The 26046-nt window shown below is 43.8% G+C and overlaps 2 protein-coding genes across 2 annotated transcripts in view; one reads left to right on the top strand and one right to left on the bottom strand.

Moving 5' to 3' along the window:
- The window catches only part of LOC148512031 (uncharacterized), a 188596-nt gene that overhangs the window by 23432 nt on the left and 139118 nt on the right, over positions 1 to 26046 (top strand). Inside the window, exon 8 of the mRNA XM_088482266.1 lies at positions 21411 to 21830. Coding sequence (XP_088338392.1) covers positions 21411 to 21830 — 420 coding nt within the window. The remainder of the gene's footprint in view (positions 1 to 21410; positions 21831 to 26046) is intronic.
- The window catches only part of LOC148512032 (uncharacterized), a 136609-nt gene that overhangs the window by 31466 nt on the left and 79097 nt on the right, over positions 1 to 26046 (bottom strand). The window lies entirely within an intron of this gene.

The raw sequence follows: 26046 nt of genomic DNA, 5'->3' as shown, positions 1-26046 counted from the left end.
CTTTGTAAATAGAACTAAAAAGGAATGGCACCCCCTGCCATGAGGGTTGGCACTATTATCCTGTCCCTGATGGAGAAAGTGAAAATAACTGATGAGATTGTCGCCTCTGAGCCACCAACGTAGTGAGACATGCACCTCTAGGGAGAGCCTGAATAGTTGACTCATCAAGCAATGGTTACACTCATTCCAATTTGAAAGCCATTCAATCTGGAATGCCTGTGAAGGAACCTCTACAAAATGCACTGTATCCAAGGTGTAAACCATCCTCCCAAGAACCATGAAGCAAACATGATACAACACCCCTCTGCAAGCCATCAGGGACCTCACCAGTCCCTGTAGAAAGAAGATTGTGTCCTCCAGAAGTACGTCTACTGTTGATGCATGTTGAACAGAAGGCCTAAGAAGATCATTTGCTGGGAAGAGTCAGGCCGCACTTCTTGAAAATAACAAATCACTTGTGAGCATTTAAAGGTCTCGGCTGTCTCTAGAACATGAACACCTAGACTTCACCTTAATCAGGTCATCTATATAAAGGAAACTGTTGCAAGGATCTAAGAAGATCTTTGGTAGAAATGGATCACTGTGATCCCAGAAAAGGAGACAGGCCCCAACCACAGGTGGATCTTACACCAACCATATTGTTTGTCAGAGGCCTTGGGAGCAAGCCTCCTAGCTGCCCAATCTCCTACAGTATCTACTGTGCTGCAGCCTTCCACAGGGATCAGAAAAATTGCAATATGGAAGTCTCCCCGTGGAGCGAAAGAGGCAAAACCTAGGTCCCTAGGCTTAATGACACTGGCAAGTAATTTATTCTGTAAGTGACCTTAGAAATAATAGCTTTTCAACTTGGGACCAAAAATTAACTATCCAGGTTATGGAGGAGTCTACAGAACCATTGTTAGACTACAAGAGCTAGTGCATGGTGTACTCAACTGCAGCAAATCTAGTCCATCAGAACCCAGAATCCATGCTGAGTCTTCAGACTACCTCTTTACAATCTTTTGACCCAAGACAAAGCTAAACTGGGTGTATGGTATGCCCCATGATTGTATGTATCTGTGTTGTCCCACTAGGCCTCAGCATTCAGATTTGGAAAATAAGTGGTAGACTCACATTTCTGGAACCTCTAGTCCATCTAGTCCCAGACTCCAAGTCAAGTGTTCAGACAACCTCTGTAGTCTTATTGATCCAAGGTAAAGCTAAATTGGGTGTATGGTATCTGTGCATTCCACTGGGGCTCAGCAACCATGCTATGGTAGCAGACACCCTGGTGGTGACTCACATTTGCAGGATCCTCACAGCAGAGGGTATAAAGAGTCTGCCACCTATGTCAAACCTGGAATTATCCATCAGGACTGGTCTGTGATCACAAGTAGAGCAACCAAAATCAGAAGAACAAAATAATGTATGTCTTCTATTCCTCTTAGAACAGGAATGTCGGCACGAGCAAATAGCCTGAAAATGTCATACCTGCCAGATAAATATCACTAAATCCCTTTATCACTATTGTCAATAGCATGCCTCATTGAAGGATGAAAAATCCTATAGGTATGAAGTTTGGACGCATCACCAACCTTTTAAAAGATCTCCTCAAGCAGAGACTTGCCTCAAAGATTAAAGTCCAGCAGGAGTCAAGTGTTTCAGGTGTCCCCCATCTACTGTCTAGCCAAGATGAGACCCTGCCAGGAAAAAGCCCCCTAACATCAAAGTCAGGCAGACCAGACCAGATTGTCTTCTAATGCAGCATCAGACAGGGAAGTATTGGTCTCTCCACAGCAGGAGGAGAAGGGAAGGATCCTGCGTAGCTCCTAGTAAAGTAAAGCAGCTTAAAAACTCCACTCCTATAGTAACCCTTGGTGGCTAACCTTGACACTCCAGATGTTGTGGAACTACATATCCCAGCATGCACTGCTACCATTTTGCTATTAGGGCATGCTAAAACTGTGGCAAGGCATGCTGGGATATGTAGTTCCACAACATCTGGAGTGTCAAGGTTAGCCACCACTGATATAGACAGTGCTAAGCCCTTCACTCAGAGAGACACAACCCTGATGGTGCCCACCATCAGTGCAATAGGTAACTGGACCTCCAAATGCTGCCCATAAAGCATTATCAGCTGGGCACTGAACTAAAGGAACCCAGCCAGTCACTGGGGTATAACGGAGTCAGAGTTCAGCAAATCTATCCAAGTGACACCGATGTCCTTGCGGAAAGCTGAAAGAACGCCCCTGATGAAGCTGCAGGACAGCAGTGAAACGCGCATCATTCTATCACAGTGTTGTTTGATTGCATCCGTGCTCTTTCTGGATCAGGGGACTTTTAATTGGATTAAAGATCTAGCAGGACTCTGTGCTCAAAGTGTCCATATCTCACTTGTGGATGGATAGCTCTAATTGCTGGGACATTGCAAATCCATACCACAAGAGCACAGGACAGTAACACACAGGATAGTACTGCAGCACAGGTCAGTAACACACAGGGGGCTATAGCAGCACAAGCCAGTAACACACAGGGGGTAGTAACATCCGGGCATTGCTGTGGTTACAGTCACAGGGGGGTATAGCTTTTACACACAGGGGGGTACGGCAGCATAGGACAGTAACATACAGGGGGGTATAGCAGCACAGGTCAGTAACACACAGGGGGGTATAACAGCACAGGTCAGTTACACACGGGGGTATAGCAGCACAGGTCAGTAACACACAGGGGGGTACGGCAGCACAGGTCAGTAACACACAGGGGGGTATAGCAGCAAAGGTGAGTAACACACAGGGGGGTATAGCAGCACAGGTCAGTAACACACAGGGGGGTATAGCAGCACAGGTCAGTAACACACAGGGGGGTATAGCAGCAAAGGTGAGCAACACACAGGGGGGTATAGCAGCACAGGACAGTAACGCACAGGGGGGTATAGCAGCACAGGCCAGTAACACACAGGGGGTATAGTGGCACAGGACAGTAAAGTACAGGGGGTATAGTGGCATAGGACAGTAAAGTACAGGGGGTATAGCGGCACAGGACAGTAACACACAGGGGGGTATAGCAGCACAGGTCAGTAACACACAGGGGGGTATAGCGGCACAGGTCAGTGACACACAGGGGGGTATAGCAGCACAGGTCAGTAACACACAGGGGGTAGTAACATCCGGAACCACAATCCCAGCATCTATATTCCACCCGACTTCCGGTTCCAGCAGTGCATCAGACTTCCTGTCTATGCGTTCCACTCGTCATTCGCCTCCTGCGTTCCACCACACGTCCGGTCTCTACAATTCTCGGAAAACTCCCCCCACTGCCTTCTACACCCGGAAGTCATTATTAGTATTACACATCCACTTCCGGGTGCAACGACGGAGCAGAGAGAAGAGGCATTGTTGTCACTGGCAGCAGGTAACTCTACAGGGGGAGCAGCCTGTGGTGTCCTGTTATTATAATTATACAGGGGAGCAGCCTGTGGTGTCCTGTTATTATAATTATACAGGGGAGCAGCCTGTGGTGTCCTGTTGTTATTATTATACAGGGGGAGCAGCCTGTGGTGTCCTGTTATTATTATTATACAGGGGAGCAGCCTGTGGTGTCCTGTTGTTATTATTATACAGGGAGAGCAGCCTGTGGTGTCCTGTTATTATTATTATACAGGGGAGCAGCCTGTGGTGTCCTGTTAGTATTATTATACAGGGGGAGCAGCCTGTGGTGTCCTGTTATTATTATTATTATTATACAGGGTGAGCAGCCTGTGGTGTCCTGTTATTATTATTATACAGGGGGAGCAGCCTGTGGTGTCATGTTGTTATTATTATACAGGGGAGCAGCCTGTGGTGTCCTGTTAGTATTATTATACAGGGGAGCAGCCTGTGGTGTCCTGTTATTATAATTATACAGGGGAGCAGCCTGTGGTGTCCTGTTAGTATTATTATACAGGGGAGCAGCCTGTGGTGTCCTGTTGTTATTATTATACAGGGGAGCAGCCTGTGGTGTCCTGTTGTTATTATTATACAGGGAGAGCAGCCTGTGGTGTCCTGTTATTATTATTATACAGGGGAGCAGCCTGTGGTGTCCTGTTAGTATTATTATACAGGGGGAGCAGCCTGTGGTGTCCTGTTATTATTATTATTATTATTATACAGGGTGAGCAGCCTGTGGTGTCCTGTTATTATTATTATACAGGGGGAGCAGCCTGTGGTGTCATGTTGTTATTATTATTATACAGGGGGAGCAGCCTGTGGTGTCCTGTTGTTATTATTATACAGGGGGAGCAGCCTTTGGTGTCCTGTTATTAGTATTATTATACAGGGGAGCAGCCTGTGGTGTCCTGTTATTATTATGCAGGGGGAGCAGCCTGTGGTGTCCTGTTATTATAATTATACAGGGGGAGCAGCCTGTGGTGTCCTGTTATTATTATACAGGGGGAGCAGCCTGTGATGTATTGTTATTATTATTAATATTATACAGGGGGAGCAGCCTGTGGTGTCCTGTTATTATTATTATTATTATACAGGGGGAGCAGCCTGTGGTGTCCTGTTATTATTATTATACAGGGGAGCAGCCTGTGGTGTCCTGTTGTTATTATTATACAGGGGGAGCAGCCTTTGGTGTCCTGTTATTATTATTATTATTATACAGGGGAGCAGCCTGTGGTGTCCTGTTATTATTATGCAGGGGGAGCAGCCTGTGGTGTCCTGTTGTTATAATTATACAGGGGGAGCAGCCTGTGGTGTCCTGTTATTATTATACAGGGGGGGCTGTGGTGTCCTGTTATTATTATTATACAGGGGGAGCAGCCTGTTGTGTACTGTTATCATTATTATTATACAGTGGGTGTAGCCTCTGGTATCTTGTTATAATTTTACAAGGGGAACAGAAGGCCGTGGGGTCCTGTTATTATTATTATACAAGAGGGGGATAGTCTGTGGTTTCCTGTTATTTTTATACAGGGGGAGATGCCTGTTGTGTCCTAGTATTATAATTATACAGGTGGAGCAGCCTGTGGTGTCCTGTTATTATTATTATACAGAGGGAGAAGCCTGTGGTGTCCTGTTATTATTATTATATGTGGTGTCCTAGCGTTCCCTAGGCTATTTTAGCTGGGCGCCGCGCTCCCTGCCCTATTTCTAAAGGGCAGAAAGCTCCTTGCCTTCCGACACAGCGCCCTGCTGAAACAGACTGCGGGTTCTTTCCCCTTCCGCGTGCCGCAGTGTCCCGTGGGTGGGGAAAACGGCGGTGCAGTGGTTGCCGCTGGTGAATGGATGCCGGGTACATATACCCAGCATTCATTCACAGTGACTGCAGTGTCAAGTCTGACGAAAAGGGGACGTGTCATAAAGGCACACCCCTTTTCATTGGTCATGCCCCCTTTACGGATGCTCACAGAAGTGCCCTTTTTCTAGTTCCGGCGCCCTGCCTAGCGCCGGACCTAGAGTGAATGCTAGTGTCCTGTTATTATTATTTTTATTATTGTTATACAGTGGGTGCAGCCTGTTTAATGCTGTTGTTATTATGCAGGGAGAGCAGCCTGAGGTGTCCTGTTATTGTTATACAGAGGGAAGAGCCTGTAATGTCCTGTTGTTATTTTTATTATACAGGGTGTGAAGCCTCTTGTGTCCTGTTAATAGTATGCAGGGGGAGGAGCATGTCTTGGTTACGGTTTTGATTATTACTATTATATAGGGGAAGCAGCCCCTGGTATCCTGTTAATATTAGACAAGTGGAGGAGCCTGTGTTGTACTGTTATTATAATTATACAGGGAGTGCAGCCTGTGGTGTTCTGTTTTTAATATTCTACAGGTGGAGTGGCCTATGGTGTCTTGTTACTTTTATTCGGATCTGGGAGTGTCACAGTGACATCACTTATACCTATAGTAATAATACAGGGACATGACTGGGGAGGTGAGGGGATCTGGGGGTGTCACAGTGACATCACTTATATCTATAGTAATAATACAGGGACATGACTGGGGAGGTGAGGGGATCTGGGAGTGTCACAGTGACATCACTTATATCTATAGTAATAATACAGGGACATGACTGGGGAGGTGAGGGGATCTGGGGGTGTCACAGTGACATCACTTATATCTATAGTAATAATACAGGGACATGACGGGAGGTGAGGAGGATCTGGGAGTGTCACAGTGACATCACTTATATCTATAGTAATAATACAGGGACATGACTGGGGAGGTGAGGGGATCTGGGAGTGTCACAGTGACATCACTTATATCTATAGTAATAATACAGGGACATGACTGGGGAGGTGAGGGGATCTGGGAGTGTCACAGTGACATCACATATATATAGTAATAATACAGGGACATGACTGGGGAGGTGAGGGGATCTGGGAGTGTCACAGTGACATCACTTATACCTATAGTAATAATACAGGGACATGACTGGGGAGGTGAGGGGATCTGGGGGTGTCACAGTGACATCACTTATATCTATAGTAATAATACAGGGACATGACTGGGGAGGTGAGGGGATCTGGGAGTGTCACAGTGACATCACTTATATCTATAGTAATAATACAGGGACATGACTGGGGAGGTGAGGGGATCTGGGAGTCACAGTGACATCACTTATATCTATAGTAATAATACAGGGACATGACTGGGGAGGTGAGGGGATCTGGGAGTCACAGTGACATCACTTATATCTATAGTAATAATACAGGGACATGACTGGGGAGGTGAGAGGATCTGGGAGTGTCACAGTGATATATCTTATATCTATAGTAATAATACAGGGACATGACTGGGGAGGTGAGGGGATCTGGGAGTGTCACAGTGACATCACTTATATCTATAGTAATAATACAGGGACATGACTGGGGAGGTGAGGGGATCTGGGGGTGTCACAGTGACATCACTTATATCTATAGTAATAATACAGGGACATGACTGGGGAGGTGAGGGGATCTGGGAGTGTCACAGTGACATCACTTATATCTATAGTAATAATACAGGGACATGACTGGGGAGGTGAGGGGATCTGGGGGTGTCACAGTGACATCACTTATATCTATAGTAATAATACAGGGACATGACGGGAGGTGAGGAGGATCTGGGAGTGTCACAGTGACATCACTTATATCTATAGTAATAATACAGGGACATGACTGGGGAGGTGAGGGGATCTGGGAGTGTCACAGTGACATCACTTATATCTATAGTAATAATACAGGGACATGACTGGGGAGGTGAGGGGATCTGGGAGTGTCACAGTGACATCACATATATATAGTAATAATACAGGGACATGACTGGGGAGGTGAGGGGATCTGGGAGTGTCACAGTGACATCACTTATATCTATAGTAATAATACAGGGACATGACTGGGGAGGTGAGAGGGTCTGGGAGTGTCACAGTGACATCACTTATATCTATAGTAATAATACAGGGACATGACTGGGGAGGTGAGAGGATCTGGGAGTGTCACAGTGACATCACTTATATCTATAGTAATAATACAGGGACATGACTGGGGAGGTGAGGGGATCTGGGAGTCACAGTGACATCACTTATATCTATAGTAATAATACAGGGACATGACTGGGGAGGTGAGGGGATCTGGGAGTCACAGTGACATCACTTATATCTATAGTAATAATACAGGGACATGACTGGGGAGGTGAGGGGATCTGGGGGTGTCACAGTGACATCACTTATATCTATAGTAATAATACAGGGACATGACTGGGGAGGTGAGAGGATCTGGGAGTGTCACAGTGATATATCTTATATCTATAGTAATAATACAGGGACATGACTGGGGAGGTGAGGGGATCTGGGAGTGTCACAGTGACATCACTTATATCTATAGTAATAATACAGGGACATGACTGGGGAGGTGAGGGGATCTGGGAGTGTCACAGTGACATCACTTATATCTATAGTAATAATACAGGGACATGACTGGGGAGGTGAGGGGATCTGGGAGTGTCACAGTGACATCACTTATATCTATAGTAATAATACAGGGACATGACTGGGGAGGTGAGGGGATCTGGGAGTGTCACAGTGACATCACTTATATCTATAGTAATAATACAGGGACATGACTGGGGAGGTGAGAGGATCTGGGGGTGTCACAGTGACATCACTTATATCTATAGTAATAATACAGGGACATGACTGGGGAGGTGAGGGGATCTGGGGGTGTCACAGTGACATCACTTATATCTATAGTAATAATACAGGGACATGACTGGGGAGGTGAGGGGATCTAGGAATATCACAGTGACATTACTTATACCTATAGTAATAATACAGGGACATGACTGGGGAGGTGAGGGGATCTAGTAATATCACAGTAACATTACTTATACCTATAGTAATAATACAGGGACATGACTGGGCAGGTGAGAGGATCTGAGGGTGTCACAGTGACATCACATACCTATAGTAATAATACATGGACATGACTGGGGAGGTGAGGGGATCTGGGAGTGTCACCGTGACATCACTTATATCTATAGTAATAATACAGGGACATGACTGGGAAGGTGAGGGGATCTGGGAGTGTCACAGTGACATCACTTATATCTATAGTAATAATACAGGGACATCACTGGGGAGGTGAGGGGATCTGGGAGTGTCACAGTGACATCACTTATATCTATAGTAATAATACAGGGACATGACTGGGGAGGTGAGGAGATCTGGGAGTGTCACAGTGACCACTTATATTTATAGTAATAATACAGGGACATGACTGGGGAGGTGAGGGGATCTGGGACTGTCACAGTGACATCACTTATATCTATAGTAATAATACAGGGATATGACTGGGGAGGTGAGGGGATCTGGGAGTGCCAGTGACATCGCTTATATCTATAGTAATAATACAGGGACATGACTGGGGAGGTGAGGGGATCTGGGAGTGTCACAGTGACATCACTTATATGTATAGTAATAATACAGGGACATGACTGGGGAGGTGAGGGGATCTGGGAGTGTCACAGTGACATCACTTATATCTATAGTAATAATACAGGGACATGACTGGGGAGGTGAGGGGATCTGGGAGTGTCACAGTGACCACTTATATTTATAGTAATAATACAGGGACATGACTGGGGAGGTGAGGGGATCTGGGACTGTCACAGTGACATCACTTATATCTATAGTAATAATACAGGGATATGACTGGGGAGGTGAGGGGATCTGGGAGTGTCAGTGACATCGCTTATATCTATAGTAATAATACAGGGACATGACTGGGGAGGTGAGGGGATCTGGGAGTGTCACAGTGACATCACTTATATGTATAGTAATAATACAGGGACATGACTGGGGAGGTGAGGGGATCTGGGAGTGTCACAGTGACATCACTTATATCTATAGTAATAATACAGGGACATGACTGGGGAGGTGAGGGGATCTGGGAGTGTCACAGTGACATCACTTATATCTATAGTAATAATACAGGGACATGACGGGAGGTGAGAGGATTTGCAAGTGTCTGTGTGACATCACTTATATTTATAGTAACAATACAGGGACATGACTGGAGGGGTGTGGGGATCTGGGAGTGTCACAGTGACCACTTATATTTATAGTAACAATACAGGGACATGACTGGGGAGGTGAGGGGATCTGGGAGTGTCACAGTGACATCACTTATATCTATAGTAATAATACAGGGACATGACTGGGGAGGTGAGGAGATCTGGGAGTGTCACAGTGACCACTTATATTTATAGTAATAATACAGGGACATGACTGGGGAGGTGAGGGGATCTGGGACTGTCACAGTGACATCACTTATATCTATAGTAATAATACAGGGATATGACTGGGGAGGTGAGGGGATCTGGGAGTGTCACAGTGACATCACTTATATCTATAGTAATAATACAGGGACATGACTGGGGAGGTGAGGAGATCTGGGAGTGTCACAGTGACCACTTATATTTATAGTAATAATACAGGGACATGACTGGGGAGGTGAGGGGATCTGGGACTGTCACAGTGACATCACTTATATCTATAGTAATAATACAGGGATATGACTGGGGAGGTGAGGGGATCTGGGAGTGTCAGTGACATCGCTTATATCTATAGTAATAATACAGGGACATGACTGGGGAGGTGAGGGGATCTGGGAGTGTCACAGTGACATCACTTATATGTATAGTAATAATACAGGGACATGACTGGGGAGGTGAGGGGATCTGGGAGTGTCACAGTGACATCACTTATATCTATAGTAATAATACAGGGACATGACTGGGGAGGTGAGGGGATCTGGGAGTGTCACAGTGACCACTTATATTTATAGTAATAATACAGGGACATGACTGGGGAGGTGAGGGGATCTGGGACTGTCACAGTGACATCACTTATATCTATAGTAATAATACAGGGATATGACTGGGGAGGTGAGGGGATCTGGGAGTGTCAGTGACATCGCTTATATCTATAGTAATAATACAGGGACATGACTGGGGAGGTGAGGGGATCTGGGAGTGTCACAGTGACATCACTTATATGTATAGTAATAATACAGGGACATGACTGGGGAGGTGAGGGGATCTGGGAGTGTCACAGTGACATCACTTATATCTATAGTAATAATACAGGGACATGACTGGGGAGGTGAGAGGATCTGGGGGTGTCACAGTGACATCACTTATATCTATAGTAATAATACAGGGACATGACTGGGGAGGTGAGGGGATCTGGGGGTGTCACAGTGACATCACTTATATCTATAGTAATAATACAGGGACATGACTGGGGAGGTGAGGGGATCTAGGAATATCACAGTGACATTACTTATACCTATAGTAATAATACAGGGACATGACTGGGGAGGTGAGGGGATCTAGTAATATCACAGTAACATTACTTATACCTATAGTAATAATACAGGGACATGACTGGGGAGGTGAGAGGATCTGAGGGTGTCACAGTGACATCACATACCTATAGTAATAATACATGGACATGACTGGGGAGGTGAGGGGATCTGGGAGTGTCACCGTGACATCACTTATATCTATAGTAATAATACAGGGACATGACTGGGAAGGTGAGGGGATCTGGGAGTGTCACAGTGACATCACTTATATCTATAGTAATAATACAGGGACATCACTGGGGAGGTGAGGGGATCTGGGAGTGTCACAGTGACATCACTTATATCTATAGTAATAATACAGGGACATGACTGGGGAGGTGAGGAGATCTGGGAGTGTCACAGTGACCACTTATATTTATAGTAATAATACAGGGACATGACTGGGGAGGTGAGGGGATCTGGGACTGTCACAGTGACATCACTTATATCTATAGTAATAATACAGGGATATGACTGGGGAGGTGAGGGGATCTGGGAGTGTCAGTGACATCGCTTATATCTATAGTAATAATACAGGGACATGACTGGGGAGGTGAGGGGATCTGGGAGTGTCACAGTGACATCACTTATATGTATAGTAATAATACAGGGACATGACTGGGGAGGTGAGGGGATCTGGGAGTGTCACAGTGACATCACTTATATCTATAGTAATAATACAGGGACATGACTGGGGAGGTGAGGGGATCTGGGAGTGTCACAGTGACCACTTATATTTATAGTAATAATACAGGGACATGACTGGGGAGGTGAGGGGATCTGGGACTCACAGTGACATCACTTATATCTATAGTAATAATACAGGGATATGACTGGGGAGGTGAGGGGATCTGGGAGTGTCAGTGACATCGCTTATATCTATAGTAATAATACAGGGACATGACTGGGGAGGTGAGGGGATCTGGGAGTGTCACAGTGACATCACTTATATGTATAGTAATAATACAGGGACATGACTGGGGAGGTGAGGGGATCTGGGAGTGTCACAGTGACATCACTTATATCTATAGTAATAATACAGGGACATGACTGGGGAGGTGAGGGGATCTGGGAGTGTCACAGTGACATCACTTATATCTATAGTAATAATACAGGGACATGACGGGAGGTGAGAGGATTTGCAAGTGTCTGTGTGACATCACTTATATTTATAGTAACAATACAGGGACATGACTGGAGGGGTGTGGGGATCTGGGAGTGTCACAGTGACCACTTATATTTATAGTAACAATACAGGGACATGACTGGGGAGGTGAGGGGATCTGGGAGTGTCACAGTGACATCACTTATATCTATAGTAATAATACAGGGACATGACTGGGGAGGTGAGGAGATCTGGGAGTGTCACAGTGACCACTTATATTTATAGTAATAATACAGGGACATGACTGGGGAGGTGAGGGGATCTGGGAGTGTCACAGTGACATCACTTATATGTATAGTAATAATACAGGGACATGACTGGGGAGGTGAGGGGATCTGGGAGTGTCACAGTGACATCACTTATATCTATAGTAATAATACAGGGACATGACTGGGGAGGTGAGGGGATCTGGGAGTGTCACAGTGACCACTTATATTTATAGTAATAATACAGGGACATGACTGGGGAGGTGAGGGGATCTGGGACTGTCACAGTGACATCACTTATATCTATAGTAATAATACAGGGATATGACTGGGGAGGTGAGGGGATCTGGGAGTGTCAGTGACATCGCTTATATCTATAGTAATAATACAGGGACATGACTGGGGAGGTGAGGGGATCTGGGAGTGTCACAGTGACATCACTTATATTTATAGTAACAATACAGGGACATGACTGGAGGGGTGTGGGGATCTGGGAGTGTCACAGTGACCACTTATATCTATAGTAATAATACAGGGACATGACTGGGGAGGTGAGGGGATCTGGGAGTGTCACAGTGACATCACTTATATCTATAGTAATAATACAGGGATATGACTGGGGAGGTGAGGGGATCTGGGAGTGTCAGTGACATCACATATCTATAGCAAATAATACAGGGACATGACTGTGGAGGTGAGGGGGATCTGAGGGTGTCACAGTGACATCACTTATATCTATAGTAATAATACAGGGCCATGACTGGGGAGGTGAGGGGATCTGGAAGTGTCACTGTGGCATCACTTACAGTCAGGTGCATAAATATTGGGACATTGACAGAATTTTCATATTTTGGCCTCTATTCACCACCACAATGGCTTTGAAATGAAACAAACAAGATGTGATTTACCTGCAGACTTTCAGATTTAATTTGAGGATAATTACATCCAAATCAGGTGAACGGTGTAGGAATTACAATGGTTTCTATATGTGCCTCCCACTTTTTAAGGGGCCAAAAGTAATGGGACAAACTAAACAATCCTAAATCTAACTTTCACTTTTTAATACTTTGTTGCAAATTCTTTGCAGGCAATTACAGCCTGAAGTCTGGAACGCATAGACATCACCAGACGCTGGGTTTCATCCCTGGTGATGCTCTGCCAGGCCTCTACTGCAAATGTCTTCAGTTCCTGCTTGTTCTTGGGGCATTTTCCCTTCAGTTTTATCTTCATCAAGTGAAATGCATGCTCAATCGGATTCAGGTCAGGGGATTGACTTGGCCATTGCATAACATTCCACTTTTTAGCCTTAAAAAACTCTTCGGTTGCTTTTGCAGTATGCTTCGGGTCATTGTCCATCTGCACTGTGAAGCGCCGTCCCATGATTTCTGAAGCATTTGACTGACTATGAGCATATAATATTGCCCTAAACACTTCAGAATTCATTCTGCTGCTTTTTTTTCAGCAGTCACATCATCTATAAATACAAGGGAACAAATTCCATTGGCAGCCATACATGCCCACGCCATGACACTACCACCACCATGCTTCACTGATGAGGTGGTATGTTTTGGATCATGAGCAGTTCCTTTCCTTCTCCATACTCTTCTCTTCCCATCACTCTGGTACAAGTTGATCTTTGTCTCATCTGTTCATAGGATGTTGTTCCAGAACTGTATTGGCTTTTTTAGATGTTGTTTGGCAAACTCTAATCTGGTCTTCCTATTTTTGAGGCTCACCAATGGTTTACATCTTGTGGTTAACCCTCTATATTCACTCTTGTGAAGTCTTCTCTTAATTGTTGACTTTGACACATATACACCTACCTCCTGGAGAGTGTTCTTGATTTGGCCAACTGTTGTGAAGGGGTTTTTCTTCACCAGGGAAATAATTCTTCTGTCATCCACCACAGTTTTTCTCCGTGGTCTTCCGGGTCTTTTGGTTTTGCTGAGCTCTCCGGTGCGTTCTTTCTTTTTAAGAATGTTCCAAACAGTTGATTTGGCCACACCTAATGTTTTTGCTATCTCTGATGGGTTTGTTTTGATTTTTCAACCTAATGATGGCTTGCTTCACTGATAGTGACAGCTCTTTGGATCTCATATTGAGAGTCGACAGCAACTGATTCCAAATGCAAATGTCACTCCTAGACTCAACTCCAGACCTTTTACCTGCTTAATTGATAATGAAATAACGAGGGAATAGCCCACACCTGTCCATGAAATAGCTTTTGAGTTGATAGTCCCATTACTTTTGGCCCATTAAAAAGTGGGAGGCACATATAGAAACCGTTGTAATTCCTACACCGTTCACCTGATTTGGATGTAATTACCCTCAAATTAAATCTGAAAGTCTGCAGTTAAAGCACATCTTGTTTGTTTCATTTCAAAGCCATTGTGGTGGTGAATAGAGGCCAAAATATGAAAATTCTGTCAATGTCCCAATATTTATGCACCTGACTGTATATCTATAGTAATAATACAGGGATATGACTGGGGAGGTGAGGGGATCTGGGGGTGTCACAGTGACATCACTTATATCTATAGTAATAATACAGGGACATGACTGGGGAGGTGAGGGGATCTGGAAGTGTCACTGTGGCATCACTTATATCTATAGTAATAATACAGGAACATAACTGGGGAGGTGAGGGTATCTGTGAGTATATGCAGTGATTTGGTGGCTCCCCCAATACACAGCATTACACAGTAGTGAAGAAGACATCCGTTGAGCTTGAGTCACCTATGTGTCAGGAGGACTGAGCAAGACCCAGAGCTCAATCACGGTACCTCCACCTCACTCACTGCTACATGAGAGAGACAATGACCAGAAGATCCTGGAACTCACCAACAAGATTATTCAGCTGCTGACTAGAGAGGTGACTGCTTAGAATGGAACATTATACAGTAACACCAGGGGATGTGTCTGGGTGATGACTGTATCATTGTGTGTGTCAGGTTCCTATAAGGTGTCAGGATGTCACTGTCTATGTCTCCATGCAGGAGGGGGAGTATATAGAGGAACACAAGGGTCTGTACAAGGACGTGATGATGGAGACTCACTGGCCTCTCACATCACTGGGTAAGAGGAGACTGTCATTTAATGTACAGGGGAGAGCAGGTATGGGGGCCTCCTATATACACACATCACCTGATAATCACATATATACAATGTACTCAGTCACTGTGTGGACCCAGTAACAGAAATAGCCCAGAGAGATGTCCCCGTCCTCTTTATTCACAAGATTGTACAGCGGAGAATCACAGGATCCCACTGGAGCATCAGGTAGGTGGAATGTAGCATCTCACCAATATACAACTGTGACTGTCACTATATGATCTGTAGAGAAGCTGTGTGTGTCTTATACACTAATTTTATGCTGTGTCATATCAATTAATGAAATCAACTATTACTTAAGTGTTCTTTGACCATTTTGTGGGTTATTTAGGCTGAAGATCTGACTGCTAATACGACAGAACTTATAGAGAGAGAAGAAGAGACATATGTGAATGATATGAAGACAGAAGATATAGAGGGAGAAGAAGAGACGTATGTGACTGATATAAAGGCAGAAGATAGAGAGGGAGAAGAAGAGACGTATGTGACTGATATAAAAGCAGAAGATATGAAAGGAGAAGAAGAGACGTATGTGACTGATATAAAGGCAGAAGATATAGAGGGAGAAGAGACGTATGTGACTGATATAAAGGCAGAAGATATAGAGGGAGAAGAAGAGACATATGTGACTGATATAAAAAGAGAAGAAGAGATGTATGTGACTGATATAAAAGCAGAAAATACAGAGGGAGAAGAAGGTGATCAGAAGTGTAAAGAGGAGGAAATCCCTACAGATATCAGCACAGGTGTGTAGTTAACACTTATTGTAGAAAAGAGTCACATATTCTCCTTGCTCACTCACTACGGCAATATCTTTTCCTCACATCATGTCACTGTGTGTAACCAGCCCAGAGATCTGACCAGTTTCCTCCCCACACTCTGTGGTGTATCTCATACATCGGGAACCATCAGCCCCTATTATACTCCTGCCCTCCTCCTCACATCATGTCACTGTGTGTTACCAGCCCAGAGATCTGACCAGTCTCCTCCCCACACTCTCTGGTGTATCTCATACATCAGGAGCCATCAGCCCCTATTATACTCCTGCTCTCCCCCTCACATCATGTCACTGTGTGTTACCAGCCCAGAGATCTGACCAGTCTCCTCCCCACACTCTCTTGTGTATCTCATACATCAGGAGCCATCAGCCCCTATTATACTCCTGCTCTCCCCCTCACATCATGTCACTGTGTGTTACCAGCCCAGAGATCTGACCAGTCTCCTCCCCACACTCTCTTGTGTATCTCATACATCAGGAGCCATCAGCCCCTATTATACTCCTGCTCTCCCCCTCACATCATGTCACTGTGTGTTACCAGCCCAGAGATCTGACCAGTCTCCTCCCCACACTCTCTGGTGTATCTCATACATCAGGAGCCATCAGCCCCTATTAGGCTCCTGTGCTCCTTCTTACATCATGTCACTGTGTTTTACCTGCCCAGAAATATGAGCAATCTCTACACTTACCTATTATAGTACATATAGAGTGATGCATGTTATGGGTGTGCGTTGTGATGTGAAGGTCACAACGTGTGTGAGATAATACATCTGTCCTGAAACTTTCACTCAGGGATTCATTTGAGCATGGGTAAGCTACTAAGGGAGAAACATCTCATTTGCTAGAAAAACAATTCTGCTCAGGAGGATTTTGGTGACTTCTACTGACACTGCAAGTGGTGGATTCTTGTGGAGCTTCATCTGGTACTGGGGAAACCCACACGCCCTACAGCATCGTATTCTCCTTTACCAGTGGCCATGGTGTGGACTAGTGATAACTCATAGCAACCTCAGCCGGTACTGTGGAAACTCACACACTATACAGCCTCCTATTTTCGCTTACCAGTGGCCGTGGTATGGGCTAGTGATAACTCATAGCAGCACCAGCCAGTACTGGGGAAACCCACATACTATACAGCCTACTATTCTCCTCACCAGTGGCCATAGTATGGGCTAGTGATAACTCATAGCAGCCCCAGCCGGTACTTGGGAATCCCACACAGTCTACAGCCTCCTATTTTCCCTCACCAGTGGCCGTGGTATGGGCTAGTGGTAACTGATAGCAGCCCCAGCCTGTACTGGGGAAACCCACACAACATACAGCCTCCTATTATCCCTCACAAGTGACTGTGGTATGGGCTAGTGATAACTCATAGCATCCTCAACCGGTACTGGGGAAACCCACACACTATACAGCCTCCTATTCTCCCTCACCAGTGGCCGTGGTATGGGCTAGTGATAACTCATAGCATACCCAAGTGGTACTGGGGAAACCCACACACTTTACAGCCTCCTATTCTCCCTCACCTGTGGCCGTGGTATGGGCTAGTGATAACTCATAGCAGCCCCTGCCTGTACTGGGGAAAGCCCCACACTATACAGCCTCCTATTCTCCCTCACCAGTGGCCGTTGTATGGGCTAGTGATAATTTACAGCAGCACCAGCCGGTACTGGGGAAACTCACACAGTCTACAGCCTCCTCTTCTCCCTCACCAGTGGCCGTGATATGGGCTAGTGATAACTCATAGCATCCACAGCTGGTACTGGTAAAACCCACACACTATACAGCCTTTTTTTCTCCCTCACCAGTGGCCGTGGTATGTGCTAGTGGTAACTGATAGCAGCCCCAGCCTGTACTGGGGAAACCCACACAACATACAGCCTCCTATTATCCCTCACAAGTGACTGTGGTATGGGCTAGTGATAACTCATAGCATCCTCAACCGGTACTGGGGAAACCCACACACTATACAGCCTCCTATTCTCCCTCACCAGTGGCCGTGGTATGGGCTAGTGATTACTCATAGCATACCCAAGTGGTACTGGGGAAACCCACACACTTTACAGCCTCCTATTCTCCCTCACCTGTGGCCGTGGTATGGGCTAGTGATAACTCATAGCAGCCCCTGCCTGTACTGGGGAAAGCCCCACACTATACAGCCTCCTATTCTCCCTCACCAGTGGCCGTTGTATGGGCTAGTGATAATTTACAGCAGCACCAGCCGGTACTGGGGAAACTCACACAGTCTACAGCCTCCTCTTCTCCCTCACCAGTGGCCGTGATATGGGCTAGTGATAACTCATAGCATCCACAGCTGGTACTGGTAAAACCCACACACTATACAGCCTTTTTTTCTCCCTCACCATTGGCCATGGTATGGGCTAGTGATAACTCATAGCAGCCCCAGCCGGTACTGGGGAAACACACACCGTACAGCCTCCTATTTTCGCTTACCAGTGGCCGTGGTATGGGCTAGTGATAACTCATAGCAGCACCAGCCAGTACTGGGGAAACCCACACACTATACAGCCTCCTATTCTCCTCACCAGTGGCCATAGTCTGGGCTAGTAATAACTCATAGCAGCCCCAGCCGGTACTGGGGACACCCACACAGTCTACAGCCTCCTATTCTCCCTCACCAGTGGCCGTGGTATGGGCTAGTGGTAACTGATAGCAGCCCCAGCCTGTACTAGGGAATCCCACACAGTATACAGCCTCCTATTCTCCCTCACAAGTGACTGTGGTATGGGCTAGTGATAACTCATAGCATCCACAGCTGGTACTGGGGAAACCCACACACTATACAACCTCCTATTCTACCTCACCAGTGGCCGTGGTATGGGGTAGTGATAACTCATAGCATCCCCAAGTGGTACTGGGGAAACCCACACACTTTACAGCCTCCTATTCTCCCTCACCAGTGGCCGTGGTATGAGGTAGTGATAACTCATAGCAGCCCCAGCCTGTACTGGGGAAAGCCACATGCTCTATAGTCTCCTATTCTCCCTCACTAGTGGCTGTGGTATGGGCTAGTGATATTTCCTAGCATCCCAGCCAGTCCTGGGGAAACCTACACACTATTTAGCCTCCTATTCTCTATCACAAGTGGCTGTGGAATGGGCTAGTGATTATCATCCACAGCTGGTACTGGTGAAACCCATACGCTCTATAGCCTCCTATTTTCTCTCACCAGTAGCTGTGGTATGGGCTAGTGTTAACTCTTAGCAGCCCCATCCTGTACTGGTGAAGCCCACACACTATACAGCCTCCTATTCTCCCTCACTAGTGGCCATGGTATGGGCTAGTGACAACTCATGGCATAAGCAGTTTATTAAGGTTATGGTAGATGACATCACCATACTGTGACATCTTGGAACTACCCAGACCTGCGTCAGATCACAGCTGATATCTTGTCAGTCAGTTTGAACACCAGTTAGGCTGCTCATGGCAAGGCGACGTGAATTATCGGAGTTCGAAAGGGCATGCTAATAGGTGCCCAACAAATGGGACATTCCATTTCCAATGTTGTGCCAACATTCATCGATCTACACTGTCACATGTGTACCCAGAATACCTCATGGAAGGCATTACTATCCACCATGGACAACGCAGTGGCCGACCTCGAGTTCTTAATTATTGTAACCAGCGGCGTCTGGCCAGAATTGTCCGTGGTAACAGACAAACAACACTGGCTCACATCACATTCAATGCAGGTGGTACCAGATGCATATCCAGCAGGTCAGTGCAGCGTTCTTTAGCTTCTATGCGATATGGGAGTAAAGATCCACCAGAGTGCCCCTGCTAACACTAGAACTCCAGATACAGTGCCTCACCTGGTCCCGTAACATCACTAATTGGACCCTGGTGGACTGGCAACATGTGGCATGGTCCGATGAGTCACTGTTCCAGTTTTGGGCTGATGGTAGGGTTCGGGTGTGGTGCCGACCCCATTAAGCCATGGAGACCAGTTGTCAACAAGGCAACGTGCAGGCTGGTGGTGGTACCATAATGGTGTGGGATGTGTTCACGTGGCATGTTTTGGGTCTGCTGGTCTGCCTGAACACGTCATTGACCGATAATCGCTAGATTTGCTTAATGACCATTTGCAGCCCTTAATGTACTTCTTGTACCCCAACAATGATGGAATATTCCAGCAGGATAATACACTGTGTCATCAGTCCCAAGTTGTCCATTATTGGTTTGAGAAGCATTCTGGAGAGTTCCGATGAATGACATGGCCACCACGTTCGCCTGACATGAACACTGTCAAGCATTTGTGGGACGTGGTGGAGAGGTCCATTTGTACTCAAGATACTCCCCATTAAATATCAAGGAGCTGTGGGAAGCTATCCAAACGGCATGGGGCAACATCTCTTCAGAGATCTACTGTCCACTTGTGGAATCAATGCCACGTCGAGTTGCTGCAACTGGCTGGGCTAGAGGGGGTCCTATACGATACTAGGCATCTATCCCATGACCTTTGGCACTGTAGTGTTGTACCCCAGGGTGTTGCATAGGTGGTATTTTTTTTCACATGCTTTTAGCATCTATTTCATTTGTAAATAATAGATTAGTAATGTAAAGCACAATTCAGCTCTACATTAGACACCCCATCCTTTAAAGTCACAAAGTAAATTGCAAATTGTTAAAATAAGCATGTAAACCTCTCTCTGTCTCCGTCTCTCTCTCTCTATATATATATATATACTGTATATATATTGTTGCCAATTAATATTTATATATTGCCCCAACATCTGCGCATTTCATGGCAGTTTGGGGACATTCACCACAGTCTTTATTGTAAAATGAATCTTGTTGTTGGCAAACATTCATATTTCCATATATGTAATTTATTCCCAGCAGATGGATGTAGCAGCCGGAGTGTCTCAGAGGATCATCTCGTTATAACTCAAAATTTTGAAATAGATGGAGATTGTCCAGGAGAAAACCCAATTACATCAGTTATACCTCCAGTACCTCACAGTTCAGATTTATCATTTGATCATAGGAAATGTTCTCCTGATAACTCTGATATTGGTGCATCTGTTACATCTCGTACAGTAGATAAAATATTTCCCTGTTCTATAGATGCCAAATGTTTATCACAGAACACAAAGCTTATTACCAATCAGCCAGCTAAGGCAGGTGAGAGGCCATTTCCATGTTCTGAGTGTGGGAAATGTTTTACATACAAATCATCTCTCGTTAAACATCAGAGAAGTCACACAGGTGAGACACCATTTCCATGTCCTGAGTGTGGGAAATGTTTTACACATAAATCAAATCTTGTTGAGCATAAGCGAAGTCACACAGGTGAGAAGCCATTTCCATGTTCTGATTGTGGGAAATGTTTTACAAATAAATCTCATCTTGTTACACATCAGAGAAGTCACACAGGTGAGAAACCATTTCCTTGTTCTGAGTGTGAAAAATATTTTAGATACAAATCAGATCTTGTTATACATCAGAGAAGTCATACAGGTGAGAAACCATTTCCATGCTCTGAGTGTGGGAAATGTTTTACAAGGAAATCACTTCTTATTAAACATCAGAGACTTCACACAGGTGAGAAACCATTTCCATGCTCTGAGTGTGGGAAATGTTTTACCCAGAAATCACATCTAGTTACGCATGAGAGATATCACACAGGTGAGATGCCATTTCCATGTCCAAAGTGTGGGAAATGTTTTACTCAGAAATCATATCTTGTTAGACATCAGAGAAGTCACACAGGTGAGAAACCTTTTCCATGCCCTAAGTAAGTGGAGTTACTCATGTGACACTTTGTATATTTGCAAGTGAGAATATTTATCCAAAGAATAAACCTCAGTAAGCATATTTCTCCTGTCACAGGCTCTTTATTTATCTATTGATATTTCTTTTCCATTATGACATCATTTCAGTTACTGTACAAATTGCATTCTTGTGTATTTGTTTTCTTCTGAAACCTGACAGACAAGTTCCTGCAATAAATATCCAATTGACATTTATATAGCAAGAAGTAACCCTCCTTTGTTTAGGATTACAAATTTTAATACCCTTGAAATATATGGATGAAATTGCTGCCTTTGCTCATGTGAATTCAAGTCATAGGTTAAAATTAGCTCTTACACTTGTTTGTTTTTCAAATAGATTTATATCCAATTAAATATTCAATTAAATATTTTGAAACAGGAGATACAATACAGTACAAATTTTTTTTTAAATAAAAAGATAATATCTATGTGAATAGAAGTCTATATTTCATATCTAGAACAAATGTATCATATAGTAACATACCATTTAAATAAACATATTAAATATATATATATATAATATATATATAATTTTTATTTATTTATTAACAGTTTCTTATACAGCGCAGCATATTCCATTATTCGGTAATATCCAGGGACTTGAAGTGGGAATCCAACACAGATGCTATTGTGAAAAAGCACACAGCAAAGGTTGTATTTTTTGAGACAGCCGAAGGAATTGTTAATTCTTTTCTATACGGCAATAATCCAGTCTGTCCTTTGTACGTTGATCACTGTGTGGTTTGGATCAACAACTAAACAGGAGAAGAACAGACTGGAGAAAGTAATCAAGGCCGCAGAAAGAATTACTGGTGTCGATCTCTAAGAGCTATATGCAGAAATCCCTCTGGTGTCAGCAGCAAGTGCCTACACTAAACAGTATTTAAGCGTTAAGCGCACCTAATTTTCCCTTTTTATATATTAAATTAATTTGGGTAAGCAAGCTAAAAGTATTGTGGCGGACAAGTCTGGTTATGGCTTATTTCGACTCCTTCCATCAGGCAGCCATTACAGATTGTGCCGGGTTAAAACTGCTAGGTGTTTAAATATTTTTTCCCACAGTATATATACAGTACATACAGTATATATATATATATATATATATATATATATATATATATATAAAAAATCAGTGGAATAAGCACCAATGAGTAGTATACCTAAATATAGACCATAAAATCTGGGTATGGACGTCAGCTCTTATCAATAAATAAATAGTATTGGTATGATACTAATAGTGTTAATGTTTGTATATGAAGTTGACCTTGGAGTGACTAGCCAGTTGATCAAAAATAAGTGTGTCTTGTAATAATTTCTTTTTTTCAGTTCAATATATATCACGTGCAAAACAGCAGGAAATTGTGCAAACAACAATAAATACTTTAAAATATAAAGGATTTAATATTCAAGTATATTAGGAAAAGAAGAAATAGAGACAAATTGCATATTATATAAAAACAGGATTCAACACATTTCTTTAAAAAAGTAAAAAAAATCAGTAAAAAAAAAAACACAAGGAGAGCAGCTTATATATATATACTATGTGTGTATATATATATATATATGTATATACACACACATACATTCATATGTGTGAAATGTACAGATACAAATTTTAATTAGACCATTATAATATATGTTTATACAAAACTAAAATATTAACTTGATAAATCATGTTGTTAGCTTAGACTTGTTAAGAATTCAAAATATTTACCGAACTACACAGGAGTCGTTCTGGATTTTTACTTTGATAATTGATGGTTATCAAGTATTAGACCTAAAAAAATACATTTTTTTCTTCTTTTAACATAAGGCCTAATTTTTTATTTATTGACAAAATATTGACAATATATATATATAATATATATATATATATATATATATATATATAATGAATAGAGAGATGTAGTTATGTTAAAACGTGTTTTTAATTCTATATTTAAAAATTCTATATATGAAATAGACTATTAGATGTATATATAAAATTGAATTATTAGATTTTTAAATTATGTTGTTGGGTTGGTATTGATATTATTTCAAAATAGTTACCGGTCAACTCAGTATTGGTTGGTCTAGATTTTTCCTGTGATGAAGGATGTTTTTCAAGTGCTAGAAATTTAATAAAATTTGCCAAGTACATGGGAATAAAAGGAATGGGTGTCTGCCTCTGTCCCAGCCCGCTGGTACCTCAGGAATAAGAAGTGTGGTGTGGACACAATAATGCAGACAGTAGGTTGGATGGATGGTACTTTCCAAAGGATGTCTGCTGGTCCACCCAGTCCTTGTTACTGTGCACTCCTAAAGCTGGTAGTGTGCGGGTATGTGGAATGAGTACTACCGTGTTTCCCCGATAATTAGACCTACCCCGAAAATAAGACCTATCCTTACTTTTGAAGAATGATCCAAAATAAGACCTACCCCGAAAATAAGACCTAATAAAATCCAAATTTTTCCCGGTCCCTGCACTACACTAAAATGCCCCCAGCTCCGCCCCCCACATGAAATACTAAATGATAGAGCTGGAGGAGGCTGCCCGGCCCGCTCGGGCCACTCCTCCACCAGCTTACAGTACCGTAGTCAGACTCCAAAACAAGCTTTCAATAAAGCTTGTTTTGGAGTCAGCGCACGTGACGTCATGATGTCACGGCGCGACTCTGAAGGGCGAGGTGGACATCGGAGGAGCCGCGGATCGTGGAGGAAGGAGCCGCCTCCGGATTCTTATTGTAAAGGTAAGTAGGGAAATGGCTGCATTCAACAGGGAGAGGGACAGGCTGCATTTAACAACGGGGGGAGAGGCACAAGCTGCATTCAACAACGGGGGGAGGGAGAGGCACCGGCCGCATTCAAAAACAGGGGCTGGAAATAAGCCCTACCCTCAAAATAAGCCCTATGGTTTTCTTTTTTACCAAAAAAAAAAATAAGACAGTGTCTTATTATCGGGGAAACACGGTAGGCTGTACTTGAAAGGAGGCATGGTGGTAAGTATAACCTTTTATTTATACAGAATTAAAATACAAATGCTTGCAACTAGAATTAAAATGGAAAAATAGTGTCTTATGTGGGTGATTCCAAAGCATTTTGTCCCTTCCTGGGACTTTTTCAAGGGCAAATGACTCATGTTCTTGTTTCCCAGGCTTTATACTCTTGTATAAATACCGGTTTGTGGTATCCCGAGGGAGTGATTCCAGTCAAAACCCCTGGAGGGGGTGGGTCATCCCTTGTCTCCAAATGAAACTTCTGAATATCCAGTTTCTGAAAAGACTTCTAAACATTCATTTTCTGAAAAAACTTCTGACCTGTCAGTCCTGGGAGGGTCACTGCACCCTGTAAAGTCTGGAAAGAAATACTAATCAGTTATTTTAGCAGGAAATTCACATCATCCTTCTAAAGACTCTCAATCCATTGTTCCGGACCAAGACCTTGACCTAGTCATTTTTGATGGAATATTAGAACAATATCAGGATCTGATGCTTCAGTGTCTAGAAGTAGCTCCACTTTTTACTCCAGCTGAGAACATAGGATGCTTGGCTATGTCCTTCACAAGGGAGGCTTTGGGATGGGTTAAGCCACTTATTTGGTTCAATGATCCTATTCAAGATTTACAAGCCTTCAATAATGCCGTTATTAGAAGATTTGGTGGTCCTGACATAAACCTTTCTGACTCTTCTGGAAATTCTGCCTAATCGGCCAAAGAACCGCCTATCACTTAGCTCAGAAAATCTTTGATAAACCAACACACCAACAAAAAGAGTAAAGCTCGTAAGAACCAGGCTTCTGAGGACTTTCAGTCTCAGGTTGATCATAGCACAGTATTCTTCAAGGTCTCCAACCAGGAAGTTAACTGTTGGCCTTACCTCTTTATATTAATCTTGCAAATGAGTTTTGAGTAAATCTGATCTATTGTATCCAATACCCATCCAGGCCGTTGGACATTCTGCCTGTGCCCAATCTAATTGTTTCTTTTCCGGTACCATCTGTCTCTGAGAAGAACACCATAATCCTTCCTTTGGATGTGGATTCTAACTCTGATTACAACTCTGTAGACGAAGAAACTCCATTGATTGAGGGTACCATCAGTTCTGACAATATTTTTGGACTTACCTTGGTTAGACCTTCTTGTTTTCAGTTCCCCTTAGTCCTATTGGGTTGTCCGG

Source organism: Taudactylus pleione, unplaced genomic scaffold (assembly GCF_031769625.1).
Source record: "Taudactylus pleione unplaced genomic scaffold, aTauple2 ptg000285l, whole genome shotgun sequence".
In the NCBI taxonomy this organism is placed as follows: domain Eukaryota; kingdom Metazoa; phylum Chordata; class Amphibia; order Anura; family Myobatrachidae; genus Taudactylus; species Taudactylus pleione.
Note: the sequence above shows the minus strand (reverse complement) of the source record. Positions and strands in the feature narration are given on the sequence as shown.